The following is a 23,340-nucleotide window of genomic DNA, read 5'->3' on the forward strand; positions in this document are numbered from 1 at the left end:
AGATCTAAATTGACTTGAAATGTCAGGAAAAAGAGATTAATGCACAGGAGCCCTTCCCCTGAGAGGCTGCGTGATAAACCAAGGTTTAAGCCTGGCTGTGAAGTGCAGGCTCCCCACCAGCTCCCCTCTTAGGTACCCTGGGGGCGGGGAAATGCAGCAGGTCTAACCCCCCCCCATCTTCCTTGGGATCTGACATCACAGCCATGACCGCATTTTAGCTGTTTACACACTTGAAGTGTGTTCTCTCTGGAGGTGAGAGAAATGACCAGTGAGCTGGTGGGCTGGGCCTGGAGGAGCTGGTGGCTGTGGACAGTGCATTCCAGAGGCAGAGCAGGCCTGCTGAGCCCCCCTACCTAGTGTGTGACTTTGCCGGTGAGGGCACAATTCGCCCATTATAAAAGGGGGGTCTTGGGGAAGGGGTTGAAGTGAGACCCCTGATCTCCAGTGACTTACCTTGGACCAGTTGCCCTGTTTGGTTGGAGCCTTGGGCTCTTCACCTGTAAAATGAGCTCAAGTGCCTTCCTGGTGGGACCAGGTAAGAACCATGAATAATGTGTGTTACCCACTGATGCTGTCACCGTCCCCAGCACACCTTCTCCGGGGTGTGGCTGTCACACAGACCTGATATGTGCATGAAGTGGGCAAGCGCTGTGAGATGACGGTGGGCTGCCACCACACTGCCCAGTGCCCCTCATGCCCTGGGAGGGCTCCTGCCCATCACCCCTGTTCCCGATGATGTCACAGGCTCACCTGTCTCCCCGGCGTGGAAGAAGTAAGGCAGTTTCACACCACGTGAGGCTGGAATCATCAAGGCCTCTTTGTAGTCATACAAGGAGTGGCCTGTGTCCTCACGCCCCACCTGCAGGACAGAGGGGACGTGGGGCACCTGCCCAGCCCCTGCCTCCCCTTGCTGGTGTGCCCTGCAGCCCTGCCCACCACCACTGAGGCCTCAGTCACACAGTCTTTCAAGAAAGACTAGTGGCACAGGGAACTATATCTAGTCACTTGTGATGGAACATGATGGAGGATAATGTGAGAAAAAGAATGTGTGTATATATATAGATATATGACTGGGTCACTTTGCTGTACAGTAGAAAGTTGACAGAACACTGTAAACCAACTATAATGGAAAAAAATAAAACTCATTTAAAAAATTAAAAAAAAAAAAAAAAGAAAGACTAGTGGCAGGGCTGGGAAAGAAAAGAGAGCGAGAGCACTGTGGCCCTGAAATTACGGGCCCACCCCCCTTACTCAGAGGCTGTACCTGAATCCTCCGAGCCCTTCCCAGCTTCCTCCCCATCCCCCCGCCTGCCTTCCAGGGCCCCGTGCTCCAGCCTGAGCTCCTTAGATGGGAGAGAGATGGCTAGAGACAGAGAAATAGAGACAGAGCTAGAAAGAGACAGAGAGATGGCGAGAGACAGAGAGGGTGAGAGAGTTGGAGCCCTGGACCAAGGTCAGGACGACTCTGGCCTGGAGGTCACAGACAGCAGCTCCCAGAAGAGTCCCTCAGCCAGAGTAACATGAACAGCGACCACACCAAAGTCATGTTTTTCAAGGGGAGCCACGGCCCTGGGCTGGGCAGCTGGGTGCCGGAGTGAGGGAGCTTCGGGACAGAAAGCTTCAACCTGCAAGGGCTGGAGTGTGGGGCAATGACGCTTTCACAGGAAAAGAAGCCTGGGTAATCAGGGCAGTAGGATGGAGTGCAGGCCCAAAGGATACATGGGGCTCACCGTGGACCCTCTGAACAACTCTAGCGGGGACTGTGCACCCAGTCCCCGCAGGGACCAGCCCATGAGCCCCGCTGGACGCTGTCCTCAGGACCTGCTGTCAGTTCCATACACAGAGGGAAAAGGCGATGGGGGGACTCCCACCCCCGTCCCATTTCTGGGGGGAAGGGGGGAGGCTGGATCCTCCGATCAACCCCCCAGGACCCCAGGAGGACATCTTGGTACCTTGGTCCAAAGAGAACAATTACTTGAGATCCTCTCCTGGGGGAGTGGGGGACTGGTGGGGCTAAGATCGAGAGCTGGAGCACTGTCTCGGGTGAGATGTGCAGACTCTCTGGAAGCAGGGTCGGGAGTGCCTTTTAGGGCCACACCCGCGGCATATATAAGTTCCCAGGCTAGGGGTTGAATTGGAGCTGCAGCTGCTGGCCTACACCACAGCCACAGCCATGCCAGAGCTGAGTGGCATCTGCAACCTACACCACAGTTCACAGCAACACTGGATCCTTAACCCACTGAGCAAGGCCAGGGATTGAACCCATGTCCTCATGGATGCTAGTCAGTCGGGTTTGTTACTGCTGAGCCACAATGGGAACTCCTTAGCTTTTTTTTTTTTTTTTTTTTTTTTTTTTGTCTTTTTGCTATTTCTTTGGGCCACTCCCGCGGCATATGGAGGTTCCCAGGCTAGGGGTCGAACTGGAGCTGTAGCCCCTGGCCCACAGCAACGAGGGATCCGAGCCGCGTCTGCAGCCTACACCACAGCTCTCGGCAACGCCGGATCTTCAACCCACTGAGCAAGGGCAGGGACCGAACCCGAAACCTCATGGTTCCTAGTCGGATTTGTTAACCACTGCACCACGACGGGAACTCCTCCTTAGCTTCTTAATGAGATCAAGCTGTCACCTGGGAAGTGTGGCCTGGCTGTTATTTGGTGGGGGGATGGGAGGGGGTCCCACGAAGCAGCTTCAGAAATAGCTGGGGGCAAATGGGGGGGAGGGGAGGGGCTGCTTCTGAGTTCTGGATGCTCTGCCCAGGCTCAGCCCCATCTCTGCTTCCAGACGCCACCCCCACCCCCCACCCTACTGGACTGTGGTTGGGGGAGCCAGATGTGGTGGGCAGTGTGGCCAGAGCAGAGCAGGGTCCATTACCAGGTCAAACCCAGCCACCATCTGGGGGAACTTGGCTCGAAGTTCCATGGCTCTCTGGACGGATTCCTTGATGAGGGACACGTCTTTGGATCTGCGGGAGAATAGAGGAGAAGGCTGGGAGTCAGCATTTCGGGGCCAATGGCGTGTCTGCCCCTGGCAGCTGGGCTGGTCTTGTCCAGGACACCCAGCTATCACTTCCCCATGACCCCACCCCACCCAGGCTAATGCATTCCCTGAAAGCACTACACCAAAGAGGTGTCTGCCCAAGCCCATGCCTGCCGAGGACTCTGGCTGGCCCCAGAGGGACCCCTGGTCTCTGGAGAGCCAGTGGGTAGGGGACCCACAGGGCAAGTTTTGTTGGCCTGTGTTTGGATGAAACAAAGTGTCTTGACGGAACTTGCCTAGCATCCCTGAGAGGGTGGGTCCTGGACGTGGCCAGCCCTCTGATCCCTGGACACCTGTGAAATGCCATAGGCCACCGAGGCCCTGCCAGGGCAGCTGGACCTGGCCGCTGCATGTCTCCTTTCTCTGATTCAATCAGCACGGCCCAGGCTCTCCAGAAACCCCACAAGCAAGCTGTCTCATCCACCGCCCCCCCCACCCCCGCATGCCTTTCCCTCCAGCCCTGGTCGGGGGCAAGGCAAGAATGTCACAAGGGAAACACCCAAAGAAAAGGCACTGGCGGGCCGCTGGCCACCTGTCCCCGTCCTCGGCTCTGCCCATCCCCCATGCACTAGGAGCAGTTGTCAGTGCAGCTCTGCCCTCCAGCCTCCTGCCACTGGCTCCCAGGGAGCCTCAGGCAGAACCAGGGATCCGTCCTGCAAGCTCCGTCCTGGCGGCCAGATCTTGTGCCACCAGGGCCTCCCCCCGCCCCACTGTCACTAGACAGGAGGGGGCTCTTGGGGAGGTCTGACTGCCCTCACCCCCCACGGGGGCTGAGCAAGTGGGGCCACCCCTCCCCAAGCCTGACCAGCCTGACCCCATCCAGGTGCTGCCCTGGCCTCCAGCGGAACTCAGCACAGACTCTCCGCTGTCCAGTCAGCTCCTTGGCTGCTCCTTCACAAAAGAAAGACTCTTCCTTGGTAAATCAGGAGAATTCAGCTATAGGCTTTCTGCACTAGCTCGGGGCAAGAGTGGATCTGTCTTCACAGCGCCTTGGGACTCCGCACAGATGCCACTGATGCCATGAGACAGACCAGCCGTGGATTAAAACAAACTCTCCAAACATTTGAGCAAAAACACTAAACCCATTACTGATCAGCCAGGTCAGTGTGGGGTCACAGTTTGGAATTACCTAGAAAATTGCCACAGTTCTTCCTTGTTGCAGCCTCGTTATGATTTCAGCAGACATTCTGCACTCAGTACACACACGAGCCCCCGGCACTTGGGCATCTAGGGGTCTCTGGCCCCAGCCTCTCAGATCCTCCTCTGTCCACTCCCAGCCTAGTGGCTCTGCCTGCAACCCTGTCCAGCCCCTGCAGCCTCAGCTGTGCTCAATCCTACCTGTGATCCGAATAAATGAGCTTGATTCCAATAAACCCAGGATGCGTCTTTGCAAACGTACGAGCCACTTCTTCATAGGTCCGCACTGACCACTCGCGGCTGTGGACCATCCCATTCAGTTCGTACACCTGGGAGGGAAGCATGGTCCCGACTGGGGGTGAGCAGAGCAGAACTTCATTCCCAACCACCAATAATCTTCAAAATTGCGTGGCAATTTTTCTGTTCAGTGCCTCTGCTGGCCTCTGAGGTTGACCAGAAGCCCAGCTCTTCCTGGGACAATGCCCTTTGGTGCCACGAGGAGGGATGTCTAGCTCTTATTTGAGGCTGGGTCCTCGCACCCAGAACAATGCCTGGCATGCGTCAGTGCTCAGTAAGCCTTTGTACAAGGAATGAGGAGCAGGTCGGCTGAGGACAGGACTCAAACCAGAAAGAGCAGTGGAGGACTCCCTTCATGGTTCCATCAGGGGACCTCCACCAGGGACACCAAGGGGCAGAGTGGGAAGAGCCAGGGATGGACAGTAGGTAAAACAAAGGAGGAAAAGAAGAGCAGCCTTTTTGCTTGTCCAACTCCAGGGGTCCTGAAGGGACTCAGAACGTGCTACCCCCCAATTTTGCCACTTTTTACATAAGGATTATTTTGAGCTGAAGGCAATTAAGAAGCACGAACATGGGGAGTTCCCCTTGTGGCTCAGTGGGTGAGGAACCCAACAGAGTGTCCCTGAGGATGAGGGTTTTTTTTTTTTTTTCCGTCTTTTCAGGGCCACACCCGCAGCATATGGAGGTTCCCAGGCTAGGGATCTAATCAGAGCTGTAGCTGCCAGCCTATGCCACAGCTCACAGCAACTTGGGATCCTTGACCCTCTGAGCGAGGCCAGGGATCGAACCCGTGGTGCATCGGAAATGATTCCTAGTCGGATTTGTTTCCGATGCACCATGACAGGAACTCCAAGGATGAGCGTTTGATCCCTGGCCTCACTCAGTGGGTTAAGGATCCAGCATGGCTGTGGCTGAGCCACAGCTCTGATTTGACCCCTGGCCTCTGAACTTCAATATGCTGCAGGTGTGACCAATGACAAAAAAGGGGGGGGGGAGGCACAAACAGAGCTGTAAGCCCTCCTGTCTGGTTAAAAGCAGGACATATATTTCTGTTTGTGAAGGTGTCCGCCTTTCCTCTCCCATCTCAGAACAGCCCTTATCACTGGAGACAGAACTTGGGCCCCAGGACAAGTCTGAATGGACAAACCTTACGAAAATAATCTTTATCTTCTGTTCATTTCCCTTACAATTTACTGCTCCTGGAAGCCCAGACCCCCTTTCTCTTGCTTTGTTGCTTCTTAACAATTTATCCCCATTTGCTAAAATCATATGAGCAGCCCTAGCAGCCTCACAGCCTGGCCTTGGCCTCAGAGGAAAGTTCTAGGCTGGTCTGGGGTTCTGGTCAGGCTTTTGGGCTCAGGCTCTAGGGAGATGTAATTTATTCCCAATCCATCACTCCTTGTAGGGTTGCTGCAATGAGTTAATATATGTACAGCACTTGGAAATGATAACTATAATAGTGACATTGTTATTACTGAGCTATCAAATCTGCAGGCTCCCTAGGAAGATGAGCACTAAGAATTCAACAACCTGTAAGTACAAGTGGGGTCTCTGTCCCTCATCTAAGAATCAGTGGTAGGAAAGCAGCTCTGTCCCCGTAACAGGGCCTCTTTAGGAAAAACCCACTACACTCAGTTTAGATCATCTCAATTCTTAGCTGCAGTTTAATTGAGGAACTATACATTTGTGGGGAAGTGAATCAAACTATGCACTGCTTTCATAAACCAACATAAGATTACACATTTCTGTTGTCCATGATATCGTGGAATTAGGGAACACTGAAGCTGAAGGAAACAGAAAGGAAATTGCAGGGCAGAGTTGCTCAAGGTCACACAATCAGACTAGAAACTAGGACTAGCTCTAACTCCCAATGCAACCAACTCCCTCACTCTTGGAGCCTCATTCACTTCACCAGCGTTAACAAATCTCCTACTATGTGCCAGGCACAAGCCAAGAAAGAGCCTTCTCTCAATCTCATTTAATCCTCGAAACAGCACTATTAGGTAGGTCTGATTTTTAAAATTTATTTGACCACAACCAAGGCATATGGAATTTCCCAAGCCATGGATGGAATCTGTGCAACAGCAGCAAGCCGAGCCACAGCAGTGACAGCACTGGATCTTTAACTTGCTGAGCCATCAGGGAACTCCTAGGTCTCATTTTACATGTGAGGATTTTGAGGCTTAAAAAGGGTAGAAACCGGAGTTCCCATCGTGGCTCAAAGGTTAACGCATCCGACTAGGAACCATGAGGTGGCGGGTTTGATCCCTGGCCTTGCTCAGTGGGTTAAGGATCCGGCGTTGCTGTGAGCTGTGGTGTAGGTTGCAGACGCAGCTCGGATCCCATGTTGCTGTGGCTCTGGTGTAGGCCGGAGGCTACAGCTCAAACCCTAGCCTGGGAACCTCCATATGGCGTGGGAGTGGCCCCAGAAATGGCAAAAAGACAAAAAAAAAAAAGGTAGGAACCTTGACCTGCTCCCTGGTTTGGGTGGGATTGGAGGTCCCTGGGCCAGGGGTGTGGGGTGAGGTGCTGTGTCTGGAAGTCTCCAATCACCCAGGGAAGAGAAAATGCCTGGGTCCCACTCTGGATTTTTTTTTTTTTTGTCTTTTTTTTTGCCATTTCTTGGGCCCCTCCCTCGGCATATGGAGGTTCCCAGGCTAGGGGTCGAATCAGAGCGTAGCCACTGGCCTATGCCACAGCCACAGCAACGTGGTATCTGAGCCACGTCTGCAACCTACACCACAGCTCACTGCAACGCCGGATCTTTTAACCCACTGAGCAAGGCCAGGGATCGAACCTGCAACCTCATGGTTCCTGGTCGGATTCGCTAACCACTGAGCCACGATGGGAACTCCATCACTCTGGATTAATTAAATCAGATTCTCTGCGGTTGAACCTGTTTCTTTTGTTTTTTTGTTTTCATTTTTGCTTTCGCTCTTTAGGGCCACACTCATGGCATATGGAAGTTCCCAGGCTAGGGGTCAAATTGGAGCTGCATCTGCTGGCCTATACCACAGCCACAGCAATGCGGGATCCGAGCCACGAATGTGACCTACACAGAAGCTTAAGGCAACACCGGATCCCTGACCCGCTGAGCGGGGGCGGGGATTGAACCGGCATCCTCATGAATACTAATTGGGATCCCCCTTACTGCTGAGCCACGCAGGGAACTCTGAACCTGGCTTTATTTAACTCCCCAGGTGATTCGCATGTATAATGGTCCTCTAAGCTGAAGACTTTGTTTTTGTTGATTTCACAGACTTGTCAACAGCACAGTCACGGTGTCAACAGCACAGTCACGGTCCTGCCTAGTAAGTGCTGCTGTCAGGAGTCAGCAGAGCCACATTAAGGACAAGAAACACGGGTCACCACAGCAGAAAGCAGGTGGAGTTTCTAAAGACGGATTCTGCTAAGAATCCAGGGAAAACCCTGGGGCAGCACCCCCACTGCTGGTTACCCAAGTGACAGCATCCAAGAAAACGTCTGGGAACCACCATCCTGGGCTCCCTTCGTCCTACGTGCCCCACCCCCCCAAGACCGCCCTCGCCTAAGTGCCAGCTGGGCAGCCCCTGGGGCTAATCCCCTGGGAGCTCCGCCCGGAAGGCTGGCCCGACCCAGTCTGAGCCTCAGATTCCGGCCGTGGGGGAGGGGATGGGGCCCAGGAGATAAGACCCGCCTAGCAACTGTCGCCAGGGGCGAGTGGCCTTTGTGATGGAGCATTAGCGGCATAATAGGAGGCTGGGCGGCCAGGATAGTCCATCAACATCATCCCAGGCCCAGAGTAAGCCCCCCAGGCGAGGAGGGGGAGGCAGAGGGCTCAGAAAAGAATTCCAGGGGGCGTTTTTAGTTGTTAATGTGTTGATGGCTCCCCTACTCTGGCTAAGGGGGCGTTAGGCAAAGACACCACGGTGAGAGCCCTTTGTTCCAGGGTCAGACCAGGACCAGCCGCCCGGCCCATCCCCCTCAGCCTCCACCCTCGAGGAAGGCTGGCTGGGTGCCGGAAGGGGTGGGGAGAGGGGCGAGCGGGGGGCCGGTCCCCAGGCTAGACCCCTGCCCGGAGAGTCCCCCAAGGGGCGTGGCGAGAGGGGGAGGGGTGAGGAAGACCGGATCCAGCCTTTCTCCTCCCTCCTTCCGACCCCGCAGCCACTCCCCCAGGTGCCATCCCCAGGGGCTCAAACCCTCGCAGCATCTCCCTCCTTCTCCCTCCCCCACCCCCCAGGGTGTAGGCCTGCCTCCCCTGCCCACTCTGAGAGGAAGCCAGGATGTGCCAACAGGAAGCGCCTCCCCAGGCCGGAAGCCCCTCGGGGAGCTCCTTTTGAGATGCGAGTGGTTCTTTACGGCCCAGGGCCCAACGCCCAGGTCACTCCCTCCACATCCCACTTACTGCCCTCCTGGCCTCGGTCAGGCTCCTTAACTTTTCCGAGCTTCAGTTTCCACACCTGTAAAATGCAGGTTGTGATGCTCAAATGAGAAGGTGCAGATAAAGTGCTTTGAGAAGATCTTTCTCCAAGTGGGGCGGTCAGACCATCTTCAGCAGAACCGATGCGCGGGGGTGGGTGGGGGGAGTAATTAACGTGGCGGCTCCTGGCCCAACCCTAGACGGCAGACTTGGACTCCTGGGAGCTCGGCCCAAACAGCACCTCCAAATTTGTCACATGTACACCCAGCGTCCCCAGGCGTGAGGTTCACCCTGGAGCTGGGAACCCAGGGCTGCTTGGTGAGGACCGCAGTGACAAAGCTGCTGGGATAACCGGATTCAGGGGAGGTCCCCAGTCCCAGGAAGGGAGTAGGGGGCTTGAGGCGGACCAGAGGAGGGTGGGCCTAGAAGGGCGGAGCCTGGGCTGGGGGTTCCGAGGGATACCGCCAAGCCCAGAATGTGGGCAATACCCTCCTACTCCAGGCAGCATGGCCCAGGGGGAGCCCAGTTCTTTCCCAAATTCCTCTCCTAACCCGATGTGGATCTTTTAAAAGAAGGTTTGTGCTCACTGAGCCAGTAAAGTCTCTCCTGGGGGCAAGGTCAGGCCCACTTCCACTCCCAGAGTCAGAAATAAGGATGCAAGTCTGTGCTCAGCTTTAAACCCGCCAAACAGCAGATCCTAGAGGAGAGGTGCACCCTGACCTGGGCCGCCCTCCGGGAGGGGCTCGCATATCCAAAGAAAAGCAGGCTCGTCAGTCCAGGACTCAGAGATAAAAGGAGAGCTGGGAAACTCTGGGGGCGGGCGGAGCTGTCCTGACCCCAGATGGGCAGGAGGGCCTCCAACATTTCTAGTCAAACGAGGGCAGTAGAGTCATTTTAGGGATCCCAACCATGCTTCAGAAACTGAATGCAAAAAGACCAGAGTCATCCTGAAACTGAGCAGGGCCCTGTGGGCTCCTGGGTACAAAAGCCTTTCTGTGTCCCCACTTCTTTTTAGGAAATAGGCTTCATTCAGCCTCTGTGACCTTCCCTGAATTCCAAAGAGCAGATTTAAACCACTTCTAATCATGAGAATGAGGGGATGCAGAAACCAGGAAGGAGCAGTCAAGAAAGCAGCCCAGGAGTTCCCATCATGGCACAGCAGAAACAAATCCAACTAGGAACCATGAGGTGGCAGCTTCAATCCCTGGCCCCACTCAGTGGGTTAAGGATCTGGTGTTGCCGTGAGCTGTGGTGTAGGTTGTAAACATGTCTCGGATCTGGCGTTGCTGTGACTCTGGCGTAGGCCGGCGGCAACAGCTCCAATTCGACCCCTAGTCTGGGAACCTCCATATGCTGCGGGTGTGGCCCTAAAAAACAAAAAAAGAAAAAAAAAAGAAAAGAAAAGCAGTGCAGCCTGGGAGCAGGGTCCTGGGTCCTCCCCAAGAGGTACACAGACCTCTGAGCTTTTCTGCAGAACTAAAACCCCCAACAAAGGTAAGATGTGATGAAGCATTCTTCATTTCCAGAAAGGAGGACCACCAGAACCAGTCCAGGACCACTGAATGCCTGCTGTGAAGAAGAATGCAAGCTTGCATCTACTCTGATCCTTATCTGTGGCCCTATTTTCCACTCCAAAACCATAAGACCACCTCCTGTTCTCTCCAAAGGAGGGCACAGACTTGCAGGCATTAGCCTGCTGTGGCCTCCTTTGCCTGGCAAAGCAAAAAAGCTATTTTTTTTCTCCTTCGTCCAAAACTCTGTCTCTGTGTCTATTCAGCATGAGTTCTTGGCTGTGCATGGTATTGTTTGCAGATGTATAATCTTTAGCAGTCAATTTATTCTGGCACTCCTTCCCCGGGGGAAAGGGTAATAGCTTTCTTTAGATATCCCAAGGGTTAAGGACACCCTTAGAATCTCGGCTCAGCTGACCAGGTCTCTGGTTCACCAACACCTTTCCAGCTATAATTTGGCTTCAGGAGAAGTTAAGATTTGCCTTCAGAGAGAATTTACTGGGTGTCGTGGCACAGTGGTTAACGAATCGACTAGGAACCATGAGGTGCGGGTTCAGTCCTGCCCTTGCTCAGTGGGTTAACGATCGCATTGCGTGAGCTGTGGTGTAGGTTGCAGACGGCTCGGATCCCGCGTTGCTGGCTCTGGCGTAGGCCGGTGGCTACAGCTCCAATTAGACCCTAGCCTGGAACTCCATATGCGCGGGAGCGGCCAAGATATAGCAACAACAACAACAACAAAACAAAAGACAAAAAAAAAAAAAAGAGAGAATTACTGATTAGGAAGTATAAATGTCTGGTCTGAGATGATTTTCTCTGAAAACTGCATTCTGACTTTCTTGTATATACATCTGTCTCTTATGAATTTGGTCAACATGTGTTAGCCCTCTGGTGCCCTATTCTTTCTTGATGTACAAGCAGTAAAATTTCTGAGCCTATAAAGACTATGGAAGATCGTAACAAAACAAAAATTCTGCCTCCCTTGTAGTCAGTCACCAAGGCCTTGGCTCAATAATTTGAATAAATGGGTAGGCGGACCACTGTGGCTACTGTAGGGGGAGGGCTCCTAGGCGGGCTTAATGTCCATCCCCATAAAACATGGACCAATCAACCCTCACACTGCAATGTTTCCTCGGTCTGGAGCCCAAGTCTGCTGTCCTGATGGCTTTGGTGCCACAACTGTGGGGTTCTCGCATCAAGGAGTCCGGGAACTTCTCTCCACCCCAGACTTTGTAAAAGGCCCTGGTCCCCAGTGAGGGGTCCAGCCAGGGGACCCAGGCCTTCTATCAATCTTTAACTTGATTAATCAGCCTGACTGTTGCCTCGAGCGATTGCTGGTCAGTTGCTGTGTAATCGCTACCTTCTGGCCTTTACCTTTCTCCAAACTGGGGTCAGTAGAGAGGACTTGTTTGGGGTGAAACCAAGCTGGGCCCTGTGGGGCTCTTGGCACAAAAGCCTTTCTGTCCCCACCCCCCCTTTTTTTTTGGCTTTTTAGGGCTACATACCTGGCATTTGGAAGTTCCCAGACTAGGAGTTGAATCGGAGCTGGAGCTCCCAGCCTACACCACAGTCACAGCAACACAGGATCTGAGATGCATCTGTGACCTACACCACAGCTCACAGCAATGTCGGATCCTTAACCCACTGAGTGAGGCCAGGGATTGAACCCGCATCCTCATGGTTACTAGTCGAGTTCATTACTACTGAGCCACAATGGGAACTCCTTTTCTTTCTTTCTTTTTTTTTTTTTTTTTTGCTGCATTGGCAGCATGTGGAAGTTCCATCAGGGATCAAATCCGGGCCACAACTGTGGCAACACTGGTTCCTTAACCCACTGCGCCACACTGGGAACTCCCCCCATTTCTTGTTTTTAGGAAATGGGCCTCATTCAGTCTCCATGGCCTTCCCTGAGTTCCGAGGGGCAGGTTCAGACAGTTGCTGATCAGGGAAGGAAGGGGATGCAGAGACAAGGGAGGAAAAGTCAAGAAAGAATAAAGCAGTCTTGGGACAGTGCCCTGGTTCCACCTCAAGGGACACACATAATGACGTGGGTATCTTATACACCTAAGAGAAAAGTTATATTCCTCATGCTTCTTTTAGAAATGAATATGTTGTTTTTGTTTTTTTGGGTTTTTTTGTTTTGTTTTGTTTTCTTGCTTTTTAGGACCATGCCCATGGCATGTGGAGGTTCCCAGGCTAGGGGTCCAATCGGAGCTGTAGCCACCAGCCTACGCCAGAGCAATGTAGGATCCAAGCTGTGTCTGCGACCTACACCACAGCTCACAGCAACACCGGATCCTTAACCCACTGAGTGAGGCCGGGGATCAAACCCACAACCTCATGGTTCCTAGTCGGATTCATTTCCACTGCGCCACAACGGGAACTCCAGAAATGAGTACTTTAAAATTGAACAGCTTGGAGCCCTTCCTTGTCCTTCTCCCTCAAAGAATTGCACCCTAAACACAATCACCCATGTGCTAAAGATTAGGCACCCTGAGCACAATTGCCTGTGGGTCAAAGATAATGAGGCACACGATGTTTTTCAGGAACTTTCCTACTTTGTTCTAATCTCTGATCAATATGCCCTTTTTGCAAATATTGCTGTTCTAGGAAAAGTCAAGATGCCATAACCCAGAAGACAACCACCAAGCTCACGCCAAGAACTCCTGACACCACCTTCCATGACTAAGATTCCTCCAGAGAAAGAAGAATTCATGTCTGCCCTGATCCTGATTCTTATCTGAAATCCTGTTTTTCTCCTTTTAGACTATAAAGCTCCCTGCAGTTCTTCTCCAAGGGAGGGCAGTCTTTTAGGCCTGAGCCTGCTGTGGCCTCCTTTGCCTGGCAAAGCATTAAACTTTTTTCTCCTTCACCAAAAACTCAGTTTCTATTTGGCACCGGTGGACAGAAGCCAAATTTTGGTAACAGTGGCCCTTTGATGTTGGGGGGTTGGTCCCTTGGGCCCACCCTACCTTAGGTAATGCTAGATCAAAAACTTATTTTTTTTTTTTCTCTTTAGGGCCGAATCCACTGCATATGGATGTTTCCAGGCTAGGACTGGAATCAGACCTGCAGCTGACAGCCTACACCACAGCCACAGCAACACCAGATCCTAGCTGTGTCTGTGACCTACACCACAGCTCTAGGCAATGCCAGATCCTTAATCCATTGAGCAAGGCCAGGGGGTCGAACCTGCGTCCTCATGGTTGCTAGTCAGGTTCGTTACCACTGAGCCACAATGGGAACTCCCCAAAACCTTTGTTTTAATCCTATGAATGTCCATTTTATTCATCCCATTTCCTAATAGCCATCTGAACATTTCTGCCTTTGCTGGGACAAGTCCTGTGACTCTGCCCTTAATAACCCTTTAAAAATCTTTTTATTTTTATTTTTTTGTCTTTTTGTCTTTTCTAGGGCCGCACCCAGGGCATATGGAGGTTCCCAGGCTAGGGGTCTAATAGGAGCTGCAGCTGCCAGCCTACACCACAGCCACAGCAACGCCAGATCCAAGCTGCGTCTGCGACCTATACCACAGCTCACTGCAACGCCAGATCCTTAACCCACTGAGCAAGGCTGGGGATCAATCCTAGTAGGATTTGTTAACTACTGCACCACAACAGGAACTCCTAAAAATCTTAAGATTCCATCTTTTGGGGGAAGAGTTTCTTACTCTTCTTCCCACTCCTTTGTTAATTAAGTGAATATTTTTATTAGCAGCTGTAAGACCCATGAGGGAAGCCCAGACACGTCATAAGTCTTTCCAAGCCGCTTTGTTCACATGAACATTACATTTCTTTGTATCCACCTTTTTAATTTGGTCTTAACACTGGTACAAATAAAACAGGTGTTTACAATGAGAGGCCTCTAAAACATGTACCAATTTAGAAGTTTTTCTAGTTCCAAGGAGCTAGTTCCTAGGCCACTGCCAGTAGGAACGTAATATTGATTCATAGCAGTAAGGCTTTTTCGTGCTATAACTGTGGAAGCTGCCCCAAGAGCCTACAGAGGAAGCAGCCTCACAAGATGCGGAAAGTTTGCTCTCAAGGCCACTCTGAGACGAGTTCCCGTCGTGGCGCAGCAGAAATGAATCCAACTAGGAACCATGAGGTTGCGGGTTCGATCCCTGGCCTCATTCAGTGGGTTAAGGATCTGGCATTGCCGTGAGCTGTGGTGTAGGTCACAGATGTGGCTCGGATCCTGCGTTGTTGTGGCTGTGGTGTAGGCCAGTGGCTACAGCCCTGATTGGACCCCTAGCCTGGGAATCTCCATATGCTGCCAGTGGGGCCCTAAAAAGCAGGAGAAAAAAGGACACTCTGAGAAAAGAAAGGCGATTGTTGCACAGGCAGCCCTGAAGGTTGGGATGACAGGGCGACCCTTGTGGATGGGAACCCCTTGTGACGACTCCCCCTGAGAGCCAGCTTGACCAAAGATGCCAGCTGCAAGCCCAGCTGTTACCAGTGCCTCTGCCCAGCCAGCCACAGCCAGGAATCCCAGTCTACTCAACTGGATGCCCAGTGCCCTGGTGCCTATGAGACCAGAGCCAGGTCCCTCCCTGGTCATAAAGCCACGCTCTCAAGACACAGAACAAGAAAGAAGGAAAACCAACCAGACCAATAGTTTTCCTCCTTATAACACAATAGACGGAGACTTAAAAGGACACCAGTGACTGTCTCCTGGAGGAAAAGGATTAACAGGCCAGGAGCTCTGCCAAACTCACCGAGAGGCCCTAAGGCTGAGGAACTGCTCCACAAATATTTTCTCCTGCTAAACTAATTTTAGAAAAGAGAAAAAGTTCTCTTACCCTCCCGTTTCCCACAGGCCCTGCAGGCAGAGATCCAGGGGACGGACTGACAGCTAAAGAGTCTCACCTTTGGTGCTTTGATCAGCCTTAGCCTCGCAGGATATCCGGCTGCAGCAGCCTGGGAGCCGGGGCATCCAGCCACCTACGCCTACTGGCCAAGGGCCCAGGAAGAGGATATTTCCTCTGTCCTTCTAGGGGCTTCTGGCCAGGCTAAGAATGAAGCTGACACGAGACAGATGAACAGGAGAAAATAAAGCAGCGTTTCATAACACCTGCACGAGGGCCAGCCCCCAGGAGGACCGAGTCACTCACCCAAATGGCTGAGGCCCTCACTTTAGCCAAGCATCTCCAGCTAAAGACCAAAGAAGATGTTGGGGGCAGAGGCCTGGGACTTCAAAGAGGAGGTGGGCAATTCGCATGGAGATAAAAAGCAAATGTTTGGTAAACAAATGTTTGCTGGGCCAGCAGAGACCAGGGACAGAGAGGACTGGTCCCCAGGCTGGGCTGACTCCCCCACCCCACCCGGCCTGAAGTTCTTGGCAGGTACCTCCTCCTGTCTCAGATCCATCTGGGAACAGGCCCTTTATCTAAATTCTTTTAGGCACTGGGGGAGGTGGGGGCGGTCTGAGGCTCTTCCTTGACTGTTTCAGCTCAAAATGATCCGCATGCCAAGGAGGCATGTTGGGGGGCAAGCATACTTCCCTAACATGATATGCAGAGGTGGAGGCCCCTTAAAACTCTTAACCTGTCACACTCTATGAGCCCCCAAAGATACCTGGGCCACTCCCTCAATACCCCAGTCCCCACCTCCCCCAAAAATCCTCAGGAGAATCCTCTTTGCAGGCCCACCAAGACCCCTCCCTCAGTAGCACTTGACCTACCCGGGGTCCTCAAGGGACCTCCCACCCCAACCTGGAGCCTTGGCAGCTCAGGTCCACAAAGCCAAGGTCAACTGCCTCAGGTACCCGAGACCCAGTCACCCCTGGTTTTTGGCCAAAATGTAGGTTCCGAGTCAGTGGCTTTTTAATATTTTGACACATCTGGATATTTCTGGACTCTTGCTAATCTTTTCCAGTTCTTTCTCTATGACATTCCTTCCTCAAAATCAAATCAAATGTCTCTATTGCCCATAGAAGACCCCCTGCTTCACAGAGAGCCCTGCAGAAACTTACCAGCCCCCACGCTCCATGCAACTAGACCTGTTTACTGAAGGCTCAGCTGTCCCTGCGCCAAGGGCACCGTCCCGCAGGACTCAGGGCACCCACAAGCTGATATGAACAGAGATGGCTCAAGGATGGTCCTGACATGAGGCACTGCCCAGAGTGTAGGCCAGGGAAGGTGCCCTGACCACAGCAGGGGAGATAGGACCTGGGAGGTGGGACCAGGGGCTCAGGAGAGAATGGAGGTGCTTTGCACCATTCTGCAGGCCAGCTCAGCCCATCCCTGGGCTACTTGCTAATGTGGCTCCTGGAAAGACCTGTGGCCCCTTAGCGGGGAAGCCAGCTCCAGTCCTGTGTGGCCCTAGGGCCAGAAGACTTTGGGACCTACAGGATGAGAGCCAGGGGTCCAGCCAGAGTTGGGGGTGGGGGTGGGGAGGTCTGGGGGTGGGGAGAGGTGGCCTCACCGGGTAGAGCATCGCTCTCAGCTCCAGGTAGAGCACCTGGTCCTGGTAGAACTCCTCCAGGCCCAGGAAGATGAAGTCTCTGAACACCGGGGCGTAGTTCACCAGGCCCGAGATCGCAAAGAAGATGGTTTTGAACTTTTTCCAAACCATGTCTTGGTTTGCATAAGTTTCCTGGGGGTTCTCGGTCATCAGAGTGAAAGTTCTCAGCAGACTGTCAGGACACAGGGGAGAGGGGTGCTGCAAGCCTTCGCCTCCAGTCTTCTCCTGCCCAGAGTACCAGCATCCCTCAGCCAGAGGTGAGGAGAGGCCTAAGGGAAGGGTCCTGGGGTCTCTGCTGGAGGCCCCGCCCTGGGACCCCGTGTGTTCCCTGGAGATGGCTCGGCCAGACATGTCCACCAGCCAGGCGGTCCTGGTCCCCTGGCCTCTGAGCCAAGCAGACCCCCCTGAACTGACCTCCCAGACTAAGCCCTCCTTGGAGGCTGCTGTGCACTGATTCCTGCCCCCAAAATTCCCATGTGGAGACCCTAATTCCCAATGTGACCATGTTTGGAGATGAGGCCTTTAAGGAGATCATTAAGGTGAAATGGGGTTGTAAAGTTGGACCCCAAACAGGACCGAAACCCCAGGAGTGCATGCACAGCCCTGTCCACAAGCCAAGGGGCGAGGCCTCGGAGAAACCTGCCCGCCTTGATCTTGGACTTTCAGCTTCCAAGACTGTGAGAAAATACCTTTCTATCGCTTAAGGCACCCCGTCTGTGGTATTCCACTATGAGGGCCCCACAGACTCATCCAAGGGCCTGATGAAAATGACTCTGGTCTTGGCTTTAAGGTTCTGGTTTACATCCCTCATGAGCCATTTCCTGGCTGTGTGGCCTTAGGCAAGCTCCTTAACCAGGCTGAGCTGCAGTCTCTTTTCTTTTTTTTTTCTTTTTTCTTTTTTTTTTTTTGGCTTTTTAGGACCGAACCTGCGGCACAGGGATGTTCCCAGGCTAGGAGTTGAATTGAAACCGTAGCTGCCAACCTATACCATAGCCAAAGCAACACAGGATCTGAGCTGCGCCTGCGACCTACACCACAGCTCAGGGAAACACTGGATCCTTAACCCACGGAGCAAGGCCAAGCATAGAACCTGCGTGCTCATGGATGCTAGTCTGATTCGTTTCTGCTGAGCCACGATGAGAACTCCTTGCATTTTCTTATTCATAAGGGAGGTACCTCCTGAAAGCACTCTGCAGGCAGTTCTACCGTTAGACTAATTATTACTTACAATGCTACTGCACCAGTCTATTAAGAAGCTTTTTACCCACCCCGGACCCTCTCAGCTCCAGGAGCTGGGAACCTTCTCTCTGGTCCTACTGAAGGTCTACACCAATGGACAGACCAGTGCCACGTGATGCAATAGCAGTGTCGCTGGTCGATTCAGGCTTAAACATAGCAGGAACCGATGTGGAAGGGAGAGGTGCTGAGTGCCCTGGCAAGGCAAAGACCCCAGAGTTGAGAGAAAAAGGCTCCTGACCTCTCCGGCCATTCACTCGCTTGCACCCCACCTGTGCAGATGGCAGAGTTCTTTCTGAACCACCACCCACCTGTTGTCGAACTCGGTGACATTGGGCAGCCCCTTGCGGAACTTCTCCAGCAAAACCCATTCGGAGCATTCCTCTTGCTTCGGGGTGGGGGGAGGGGGTGAGCGAACTTGAACGGGTGGCCCCCTTTGGGGTGAGGCAGAAATAGCAGTAGGGCCTGTAGGTGGCATTTTTCACCAACCAGTCCATGCTCACCATGCCAAAGTCATGGACATGTAAGGCGGCACCTAGAGGGAAGAGGAGGGCAGGCAAGTGAGGGGAAGGCCGAGAGGACAGCAGATTTGGACCATGGGGGCCCACAGGGGGTCTTTCTGGCCAGGTTCCTTTAGAACCCCCCAGGGTCCTGTCCCTCTGCCGCAGGAGCCTGCCAGGCTGCTTGCATGGCCCCAGGGTGGCCACTGCCTTCTGGCTCCATGACTCCCTCCCTCATCGGCCCCGGTGATCTCCTAGAAGCAGCACAAGGAAGGCTTGGAATTGGAAGATCAAGGTTCTTGGGCTTCCAGCTCTCTGTCCAGAGCTTAACCCCCACAGTGTCCTGGAGGCCAGTGCTGGGTGAGGGTGGGATAGAGGAGCTTCCACCCCCACCTCAGCCCTCACTAGTCGGTTTGCATGTGGTCCTGGGGTCCCCGTCCTACCCCATCTCCACACCACTGCTTCCTGCCCCCTGCTTCCCACCAGGGTCTGTGCAGCCTCTGGCCTCCTGCAGACCTCAGACCGACTCGGCCCAGCGTCCACCTTTCCTGCTGCCCCTGCCTTAACGCTGGCCCCTGGGAAGGTGTCCTGCCATGTGACCTTACATACATCCACCTCCCTGAAACTTACATGTCCACCTCCCGGAAACAAACAGCTGGGAGGCTACCCACTAACCTCACATTTTTATATTTTTTGACCTCTATAATACTAAAGAAGAAGTATATGGGAGTTCCCGTCGTGGCTCAATGGAAACAAATCCAACTAGTATCCATGAGGACGCAGGTTCGATCCCTGGCCCAGCTTAGTGGGTTAAGGATCTGGCGTGTTGCCATGAGCTGTGGTGTAGATCACAGATGCGGCTCGGATCTGATGTTGCTGTGAGCTCTGTGGTGTAGGCTGGCAGCCGTAGCTCTGCTTCAACCCCTAGCCTAGGAACTTCCATATGCCAAGGGTATGGCCCTATAAAGCAAAAAAAAAGAGGAACTATAGAAAAGTTCTTGTGAGCTGCAAACTACTATTTCCGTGTGCAGGATAGTAATTATTTTACTATTCACAGTAATCATTTATGCTGCAGCAGGAAATGACTAGAAATGTGTCCATCCAAGATGTATCCTATTTGGTAACTTGGCCCCTGGAAAGGACTAGAAGAGCACATGAAGGGAGGGAAAAGGAAGTTCCCACTGTAATGAAGTGGGTTAAAAATCTGACTGCAGATTTATGTTCCTGTGGAGGTGCGGGTTCAATCCCCAGCCTGGCCCAGTAGGATAAATGATCCAGCACTGCTGCAGCTGGGGCTTGGATCCAATCCCTGCCCTGGGACTTCCATGTGCTGTAGATACAGGATTAAAAATTTTTAAGAAAAGAAAAAAAAGGTGGCCCAGGATGTGTTCCTTTCGGGGACACCTGGGGACACCTAGGCCCACGCCCTGCCCATATGTCTGAGGCTTTGCCCCTTGGAGTCTGGGCTTTGGTTTCCAGGGTCAACAGCAGCCACCTAGAGCCTCTGCCTTGTCCACCGGCAGGACGAAGGCGCAGAGCACTGGGGGAGTCAGGAACCACCAGCTCCAGTTTAGTTCCTCCTACATTCCAGGACCCCCAAAGCAGCCCCAGACTCCTACCTTTTGGCATCTTCTTCAGGATATTAAACACGGCGCTTTTCTCCATGAGGCCCTTGGCCTGGAAGAAGTGCAGGCTGGGCGGGAAGATGCCAGTCCTCTTGGCCTCCTGCATCTCAGCCTCTTTGAGGGCCTGGAGCCTCCCGTTGGCCCGTTCCTCCTCTTCCTGCAGCACCAGCTGCCCCCCCACCTGCATCATCTTCTCTCTCATTAACAGCCGGTTTCGCTCCTCATCTCTGGACGTGGCCGAGTGGAAAGAGGACATGGCCACGGCCAGCAGCAGGGCGGGCAGCACTGGCCACCCCGACATCGGGATCCTGCAGGAGGAAATTGCTGTGATGGAGACCCAGTCAGGCGGGTGTGTGTGTGTGTGTTGTGTGTGTGTGTGTGTGTAAAAACCTGCATACCTAAGTGTTGAACTTGGATTTCCTTCTCCCACCCTGTTCTCAGGTTACCAAGAAAACCATGTTTGTGGGGTTTTGGGGTATATCCGAGGCATGTGGAGGTTCCCGGGCCAGGGATTGAACCTGAGTCACAGCAGTGACCACACTGAATCCTTAATCCCTAGGCCACAGGGAATTCCATCAGGAGGTAGCATTGGAACCACACTTCCCTGAGACCCCAGAGAAGAGACCGCTGGGTGCAAACAAGGAGGGTTTTCCCCTTGAGGCCTCGCAGACGGGAGCTTGCCCTCCGCAAACCTGCTCTCACCAAGAGGAATATTTTTAGTGTTTCAATTTTAAATATAACCAGAGAGAAGAGGATCAAGAGTCTTGTGAAGAAAGCCTCCAGTATGACAAAGAAACTAAAAATTAACACCGAGAAGGAACTAGCAGGGGAAATGAAAGAGAGTTCAGAAGAACCACAATTAATATCCTTACAGAAATAAGAAAAGATAGGTGTCCATAAGACAGAAACAGGGCAGTGTAAAAAAAAAATAATGGAACAAGGAAGAGTTTTTAGAAATTAAAATTATGAATGCTAAAATTGTATTTTGTTTTATTTTGTTTTTTTCTTTTTAGGGCTGCCCCTGCAGCAGATGGAAGTTCTCAGGCTAGGGGTCGACTCAGAGCTACAGATACCGACCTACACCACAGCCACAGCAACGTGGGACCTGAGTCCTATCTGCCACCTACACCATAGCTCATGGCAATGCCAGATCCTTAACCTACTGAGCGAGGCCAGGGATTGAACTCACATCCTCATGGATACTAGTCAGGTCCTTAACCCATTGAGCCACAAGGGGAACTCGTGAAATTTTAATCATTTAGTAGCAATATTAAAAGATGGAATGGAAGAGAAGCTTTTCAAAAGTAGTTCAAAATAGGAGAGAAGGAAATGAGGTAATGATTGGTTCAGGAAATCCAGCACCCAAATAACACACATTTCAGAAGGAAAAAGAAAAAAAAAAGTAGGTGGGAGGAAAAAAAAAAAGGAACTAAATAGTACAATAAATTGTCCCAGAACAGAAGAGCTGCCCTCCTTTATTCAGACTTGCTGAGTACCCAGCACAGTCAGTCATTCAAACACCATGTTCTTGATATTTCAGAGCTTTAGCAGTAAGATTCCAGAAGCTTAGGGAGAGCAGCCTGCCCAGCTAGCCCGTGGGCAGGGATCTGAGAGGAGGAGGAAGGACTTGCCCTGGCTGGGTCTGTGTGCAGCCCCACCGGGGACCATGTGAGTCACACTTGGGCAAAGTTTCTGCACAGTTGAGAGTAGGAGACTTTCCACTGAAATCATCGAGACTCCAGGCACAGCCCCAAATCACCACATCTCTTTGAGATTTTAGGCCTGCGGGTCTGTTCCCTCACCTGCAACAAGGGTAAATTGGACTTAACAGTAGTTCTTGACCCATGTGTCCTCAAGATTCAGATGGAATAAAAAAACTTAAAGCAGGAGTTCCCGTCATGGCGCAGTGGTTAACGAATCCGACTAGGGACCATGAGGTTGCGGGTTCGGTCCCTGCCCTTGCTCAGTGGGTTAAGGATCCGGCGTTGCCGTGAGCTGTGGTGTAGGTTGCAGATGCGGCTCGGATCCAGCGTTGCTGTGTCTCTGGCGTAGGCTGGTGACTACAGCTCCGATTCGACCCCTAGCCCGGGAACCTCCATATGCCGTGGGAGCGGCCCAAAGAAATAGCAAAAAGACAAAAAAAAAAAAAAACTTAAAGCAGGAGTTCCCATCGTGGCTCAGCAGAAACAAATCTGACTGGTATCCATGAGGATGCAGGTTCGATCCCTGACCTTGCTCAGTGGGTTAAGGATCCAACTTTGCCGTGAGCTGTGGTGTTGATCGCAGATACAGGTTGGATCTGGCATTGCTGTGGCTGTGGTGTAGGCCAGTGGCTACAGCTCTGATTCAACCCCTAGCCTGGGACCGTCCATATGCCATGGGTGTGGCCCTACACACACACACACACACACACACACACACACACACACACACACACACCTTAAAGCAAGTTAATGTGAAGAAACATATTAAGTAAAGAGAGGTGCAGGTTATAACAGAAATGGCAAGTCTGGGCAGAGCCTCGTTGCCTGCCCGCTTGTATCTCTCACAAGCGTCCTATCTTAACAGATCTATTTCTTGCCTATCAAAAAATAAAAATAAAAAAAGGAGTCCCATCATGGTTCAGGGGAAATGCATCTGATTAGCATCCTTGAGGATGCAGCTTCCATCCCTGGCCTTGCTCAGTGGATTAAAGGATCTGGCATTGCCGTAAACTGTGGTGTAGGTCTCAGATGTGGCTTGGATCCTGAGTTGCCATGGCTCTGGTATAGGCCAGCAGCTATAGCTTTGATTCAGCCCGTAGCCTGGGAACCTCAACGTGCCGTGGGTGTGGCCCTAAAAAGACAAAAAAAAAAAAAAAAAGGAAAGAAAGAAAGAAAGAAATGGCAAGTCTGATCATCACTGGGACATGTTATATCCAGGATTCTTTCCAGGGGTAGCTTTCAATGATTCAGTATGTTTATGCAGTTACAGCAGATACTCCACGGGGAAATTTTTTTTGGGGGAGGAGCGCACCCGAGGCATATGGAAGTTCCCAGGCTAGGGGTAGAATTGGAGCTACAGCTGTCAGGCTAGGCCACAGCCACAACAGCAACGCAGGATCAGAGCTGAGTCTGTGACCTATACCACAGCTCACG

The 23,340-nt window shown here is 52.5% G+C and overlaps 1 protein-coding gene across 1 annotated transcript in view; it reads right to left on the reverse strand.

The window, feature by feature from the left end:
* Positions 1-23,340, reverse strand: part of ADA2 (cat eye syndrome chromosome region, candidate 1) — a 28,228-nt gene that overhangs the window by 3,435 nt on the left and 1,453 nt on the right. The window contains 8 exon segments of the mRNA NM_214016.2: positions 751-859; positions 2,873-2,963; positions 4,376-4,503; positions 16,804-17,014; positions 18,390-18,484; positions 18,487-18,502; positions 18,505-18,613; positions 20,198-20,511. Coding sequence (NP_999181.1) covers positions 751-859; positions 2,873-2,963; positions 4,376-4,503; positions 16,804-17,014; positions 18,390-18,484; positions 18,487-18,502; positions 18,505-18,613; positions 20,198-20,504 — 1,066 coding nt within the window. The 5' untranslated portion in view covers positions 20,505-20,511.

The sequence above is a fragment of the Sus scrofa genome, chromosome 5 (genome assembly GCF_000003025.6).
Source record: "Sus scrofa isolate TJ Tabasco breed Duroc chromosome 5, Sscrofa11.1, whole genome shotgun sequence".
Taxonomy (NCBI): domain Eukaryota; kingdom Metazoa; phylum Chordata; class Mammalia; order Artiodactyla; family Suidae; genus Sus; species Sus scrofa.